The 6,819-nt window shown below is 42.7% G+C and overlaps 1 protein-coding gene across 1 annotated transcript in view; it reads left to right on the forward strand.

Moving 5' to 3' along the window:
- Nucleotides 1–4,585, forward strand: part of sertad4 (SERTA domain containing 4) — a 51,296-nt gene extending 46,711 nt beyond the window's left edge. Inside the window, exon 4 of the mRNA XM_034234762.1 lies at nt 435–4,585. Coding sequence (XP_034090653.1) covers nt 435–1,259 — 825 coding nt within the window. The 3' untranslated portion in view covers nt 1,260–4,585. The remainder of the gene's footprint in view (nt 1–434) is intronic.
- Nucleotides 4,586–6,819: the final 2,234 nt, after the last annotated feature.

Raw genomic sequence — 6,819 nt, forward strand, 5'->3', positions numbered from 1 at the left:
AATTGAAACTGTGACTTAAGTAGAAGTACCAGTATTACGAGCAAAATGTACTTCATGTATTAAAAGGTATAGATATCATACAGTTTTTTATAAATGACAAATGCATGTTGGATCATTTAAATGTTGCAGCTTATCAATGTGGGGCCAATTTACTATGTCAAATACTTAGTATATTAGCAGTTACAAGTCAGGCAAAATATTACTTAAGTACTATAGTTGAGTAAATGTACTTTTTGCCATTGGTAGTGCTGCATTGGTTGAGTTAGGTTAACGATAGACAAAAAAGGGATTCATTTGCCTGCATCTCACTTTTTTTAGTTAGTTTGCATTAACATTATTTTTGCCAGAAAAAAATATAAAACCCCACTCACTTTATATTTGGTGTCTGGCCTTCTATCAACTGACCAGGCTACATATATCTAACGTGTCCTCAGGTTGCTCCGGTGCTGGAGGAGCGCGCCCACGTGCTGCGCCTCTCCCTGGAGAAGATGCGCTTCATCGACGACCCCGAGGCCTTCCTCCGGCGCTCCGTCCTCGTGAACAACCTCCTCCGGCGCCTGCGGACCGAGATCCTCCTCCAGAGCGCCGACTGGTGCTTCCCCCCAAACGCTGCCTTCACCCCCAGCCCCCCGGCCCCCAGCGCTAACCCCTCCCACCAGGCCCTCCACGGAGCAGTGCCCACCCGCATCTGCTTAGCACCCCAAGCCGGACCTCCTTTCCGTAAGCGCTTCCGGGTGGTCCGTGCGGGGCAGGGGGATCTACGCCCCGACTCCGCCCAGACGTGCTGCTGCATCTACGCAGCAGCGGCGGCTGCAGGACACTACCTCCACCTGCCTTTCTCCATGTACGACGCAGCACTCTCCACCTGCCCGTCTGCACCGCACTCCTCTTTCTTTCAGCTAGCTGGCCATAGTAAGTTAGGGCTGACAGTGGCAATAGAAGAGCATGACGATGAGGATGAAGAGGAGGAGGAAGAAGAGGAAAATGAAGATGAAGAAGAGGGGGAGGAAGAAGAAGATGATAGAAGAGAGGCAGGGCCTTCCCTGGATGTTGTTAAGGACAAGTCAAGCCAGAAAAGCAGGACTAGGACCTTGCTGGGTCACGCACACACAAGGACAGAGGAAGACCGCTGCATGACAGATAGGGAGGAAGAGGAGGAGGAAGAAGAGGAGCAGGATGAAGAGGAGGAGGAAGAGGAGGAAGGGCAGGTTGTTCTTCAAAAAGTCAGCCCGTGGCACCGCAGGGCTCATAGACACTGATCTTGCTTTCTGAGAATGTAAATGTAACGATGACGACAGCTGTCCTCAGATAAAGATACTTTCTCCTCAGACGATGGAGGTGTGAGCTACCTACTATAGTAATGCCAAGTCAGCTTTATTTGGATGTGCCAATACAGTGGTGCATGTTTTTGTAGGCTGACCCGGAAGTTAGCATCACAGGGGCTCCCTCAACAAATATCAAATGTGATTTTTCCATTGGATTTTGGAATATTGCAGAAAATAAGCTCTGTGGCAAACACATGTTTATGATACTTAACAGGTTTCATTCAGAATGATAATCTCCACATATTAACATATATTTTTCGTAACGTGAATTTGACGGCAAAGTTGAAAAAGTTGAACTCGCTTCAATCGCGTCTATCTGCGTCTTTACATTGATTTGACCGGACGAGATGCGACCCAAAAATCATATCGCGTCCGGTGTGAACGCACTCACCAGTGTGATATTAACTGACGTATTCTATGTTGTAAAACAAAACATGGAAATCTCTTCAGCTTGTGTTAACCGCAGACCTTATTTTGGAAATATAACAAAAAATACGTTGAAAAACGACTTCAAGACGAGGGAGCTTAGGTGTGCTAAAATGCTAACTCATTTCCAGAGCTTAGGACTCATTCCTGCACTACTCTATAAACTTCAGGATTGCGCACATATAAACTTTATTATTTTGCTTGTGTTAAGATCACATTAAAAAAAACTACATAGTAAGATCTTGGCCACTGTTGGCACTGGAATACTTTGGAGAGATAGATAGATAAATAGGCTAAGGTCACATAGAGTGGGATCTTCAATCCTAAAAGTGAAGTGAAGGGTCTCCAAGACCATTTTTACAGCCCCACAGCACAAAACTAAAGGTCTTAGTGGGGTTTATATTGGTGCACCGGTCTTGTTTCAGGACCCTAAACAAGCCTACAAAAGGTGTTGTGGATTTGGGAGTGTGTGCTTCTGTGCGTGTATGTGCGTGAGTCAGCAAGATATTATGTAGCATTTTAAAACTTGATTTAAGCAGTTGTTTTAATTAAACATGGGTATATTTTAAAGCTGTCTCAGGCAATGGCGCGTGACTGTGCTGCAGTGGCGGCATCATGTGTTTTTCTTCAAATTACTTTAAGAGACAACAATCATAAACATTTCAAATGTTAAATCTCAAGTTCAAGTGCCTTAGTGTTTTTATAGATTCTTGTATATTGTGTTTTAATGTAATTGTTCTTGTTGCTAAGTATCTTGCATTCCAAGTGACTGCGTTTGACTGAAACAGGACATAGGCATGTAGTTAAATGCAGGGATTCTGTGTCTATGAAAGCTCAAACTGAATTTCAACACCCAAAATGCATGTTTTCTAGCATTACGTGTCTTGACAACGCACAAACTTGAAAGCAACTTTCAAGTGAAGTTGCTAAAGTCTTGTTCAAAACCTCCTTTACTTAGATTCAATCAGGAGAGGCTTGTTATGGTTGGGTCGCTCTGTCCACTGATGAAGTTTCACCAAAAGTCTGCAGCATTATGGATTATAACCAATAAGGTTCATCACGGAAATACATGTATAGCAAACACAACAGGACAAGTCAGATTCACTCAGTTCTATTTGAAGTTAAAGGAATAGTTTGTCATTTTAGGGGATATACTTGCAATTAAAACCTTTTTGCAGTAACAGTACCGGCACTTCTAAAGCTGACTAAATGACATGTTATATCCCAATGGTTTTACGAGGGGAGCCTTACTCTGGCTAGATTTGTAAAACTGTGCATAGATTCACGACCAAAGTTTTTGGTACGCACAAAAACAGAAATATGCATACGCAGATTTATAAAGGTTCATGATGTTGCTCATGACATTGTTTTAGGTCCCTGTGCTTAAGCCTAGTTTTCAATCGTTTCTGCACCCGACCAGGAAATAGTCAAACAACATGTGTCATTGTTATACTTTGGCAGCTGTATGGATTTAACTATTTTAATACAAATATTAAAATAGGTAAATTAAAGAGCTTTAGAAGTGCTTGGAGGCTCTAATTTGGATATTATCAAGCTAGCTGTTTCTACCATGGATGTACTAAGAGATTTGGATAAAGTGTTGGAGGCGGGGCCCTGTTCTTTCCTTTGAAAATTGCTCAGTGGCGCATGGCTTGACTCTTGTGTTCAAAAATAGCTGGATCATTCCAGGATCTGGGCCCATAGAGCATGTGTTTACCTTGAGCCCCGCCTCCAATCCGCTGCGTCACAGCCCAGACTCAGCTCTTCCAAATATTTGGAGAAGCAAATCATTCTAGATTGGCTTTAGTGCATTTTACAACTTCTAGGTCCCAATAATTTAACAAAGGGCTATGGAAATGTTCTTAATGGGAAGTTTATTTAGCAAAAAATACACAGACGCATCTTTCCCAATGTAATTCAAGAGAAAAAAGTATTGTTGGGCCCAATGACATCACGGACTGACACATAAGTTGTAGTACCACCATTTGGCCACTAGGAAAATCTACTTCTACGCTTGGCGCACTTTCAGGGGGCTTGGTTTCTACCTGTTTCAGTCTTTGTGCTAAGGTAAGCTAACTGGTTGCTACTTCGTATTTACATTCATGACAGTGATATCAATCTTACTCTCAATAAGAAATAATGTTTCTAGTGTTGCAGGCAATATAATTTAGTAAACATGTATCTCAACATACAGAGCTAAATATCACGTCCTTATCAAAATCTGACAGGCTTAACATTTGTTATTAGGCTAAAAGAAACCAATCAAGGACAGACACAATAACAAGCTCTAATCTACATACATGAGCCTTTCATGACGGCATGATCAGTGGTTTCTTGTTTGTTGGTGTGTCTCGTTTGGCGCCTCTGAAGCTTAGGTTCCTCACACTGGTGACAAACCAAAGCAGTTTAAAACGTAAAGAATATATCAGTCAGTAGTGTTTTTATTTTTTGTGACGCACCATAAGGTCAAAGAATTGGATGCTCTTTGTGCTTGGTGGAATTATTCCCGCCTTGCCACTTTGTCATATCGTTTTTTTCAGATGTATAACAGTTTGCATCCCTACGATGGCCTCCCAGTGAAACATCTACAACTAGACAAGTTGAGTACCAGCCTATTTTGTTCCTCTAAAACCTAAATAATAAAACCCTGTGATTATCAGTGGTATTTTTTTAAAGTTGAATCATTTTTGACAAAGCAGTATTTGTTTCTGGGACGAAAACATTTAACTGCATTGTCTGTTATCAAAATAAAAAAAGAGCTATTCTGCTCTGACAATTTATGTGATGTTCTGTGACCAGTGTAAAGATGAGTAAAAGAAATGTTAAGAAAAAAACTTGCTTCCTCCTTTATTCCTTAACATTGTAGTTCACAGTACAATACCATACAGTGTGTGTATATGTACATGTATACACTATTGCAGACCTCTGAGAGTGTGTGTGTTGGTATTTATCACTATTTGGGGATGCTTTACATTATGTTTACACATTTGTGTTGTGGGGACCTCTGAGGGTGTGTGTGTGTGTTGGTATTTATCATTACTTGGGGACACCATTTTGTTAACACAGTCACGTAAAGGGGACCTCTGAGGTTACTGCACACGCCAAAATGTCTTTCAGGTGTCAATTTGCTGCTCAATTCTTGTAAATTGTTTTGACATTACGCTCAGAGCAAGTCACCCCCACACTCTTCCTTACACTCCCTAATATCTATATAGGGATGCATGCTCAACAAAAAGTCATTAGGATTGAATCTGAATATTGTAGAAAATAAGATCTGTGGCAAATTGTCTAATTTAGTCACTTGTTTGCAACCACCATTTTTAAGACACAGAAGCTTCAGACATTAACCATTGGGGTATTTACTGACGTATGTTATGCTGTAGATAAGAACATAAGAATCTTTTTTTTGTTAACCACAGACCTTATTTCAGTCATCTAACCATAGCCTCATCCCAATACCCCTCCTCGACTCCTCTCTTCCCCTCCTCCGGGACTTGACCCGGAAATCGATCAAGACACGCCATTTTGAAGGACGTCCCAATAGCTGAAATACACACGGAGGAGTCAAGGAGGGTGAAGGAGGAGGGGTGCGGGAGGAGACGAAAGGGAGGATACAGGCGAGCAGACTACGCGGAAGTGTTTTCACTACTCGCATATAAAAGCCCCGCCCCCACCTTCACAGCTGGTCGATTTCAACAGAGGAAAACCCACAACTGGAAGATGAGTGGAAAAGCGTCACAAGTGCTATAAGTGCTCACAGGTCCGTGGGAATTATGTGCAATTCATTTCTAAAAGGCTTTCACATTACTATAATTATATATTTATTTAAATGTGGGCTACATTTTACACCAAAACGGAACACAAAAGCAGGACCAACCATCATACATTGAATTCCTTGACTAACAAGAGAAAGATTCATTCATTTAAATAAATATTTAACAACAAATGGGCCGGTTCTAAAGGGTTATTCAGTTAAGCCCGATGAGAGGGGATACAGCTGTGCACATGTCATCATTAACAGACGTCGTTTAAGAGTGACGTTTGAGTGAACGAGGCCATCCCAATTAATACCTGAGGACTCCTCTGTCCTCGCGTCACCTCCTCGTGTCTCGATCGCATCTTACGGAGGCGGAGCTAAGACGCAAGGAAGGGAAAGGAGGAGTCGAGGAGCGGTATTGGGATGAGGCTCATGACTTCGAGACAAGGGAAGGGGAAGTGCTAAAATGCTAATTGATTTCAGGTTTCTCACTCATTGTAGCATATAACTCACTCTTCTACCTTGGGATTAGCCAGGTACAGTTTACCCTAGCCACACGGAGACGGTAACGAAAACGGACCGAATTCGATATCAAAAAAGTCTTCCGTCCACACGCAATCGGCATCAGAAATGTGTCCTTCCACACGAGACCGCTGGAGACGCTGTAGTACATATGCCGGGCCTGTAAGTGGCGCTGTACTTCCGCCACAAAATACACCAAAAGCAGCGAAGAAGACTTCACGAGCATGCATGGTTGCCATGGTTGCCCTTCTGTTTATTCTCCGGGGTGGATTTAGCAGCAGAGGTGGGGAGAGGCAGGGCTCTGGCTCTTTTTCTCCCTCCCAGAGGCAAGCGTGTGCTCCTGCTGTAAATCTCCCCGGTAGTCCACCAGCAGATGAAAAACACCCACCTCTCCGCCTCTTCCAAGGGATGAGGGAAACGTGCGGCAGAGTTTCCGTTATAATTTTGTTCCACTGGTCAACATGTCCGTTAAAGTTGAAATCTTCCGGACAAAATTATAAAAGTGCCGGTCAAAGGTCTTCTTTGTTATTTATTGAGCTTTAGAACAAATGAATAACGACTATATAATAATATAAGAATAATATACGGAGTCTCTCTTTTCCTCCCCCTCTCCTGACAGCCCGTCAGTATTTTCGTTATCAGGAAATTATCGTATATAGGGCGTAATCACGGAGCCGTTTGGCCCCCCAGAGCGTTGCGTCCGCGTTATCGTTTCAGCGTTTCCCTGTCGGCCTTGTGTGGCCGAACCGTCTATCTGATAGAGAACTGTAGCGGATACGACCCGTATAG

The sequence above is a fragment of the Gymnodraco acuticeps genome, unplaced genomic scaffold, assembly GCF_902827175.1.
Source record: "Gymnodraco acuticeps unplaced genomic scaffold, fGymAcu1.1, whole genome shotgun sequence".
Classification (NCBI taxonomy): domain Eukaryota; kingdom Metazoa; phylum Chordata; class Actinopteri; order Perciformes; family Bathydraconidae; genus Gymnodraco; species Gymnodraco acuticeps.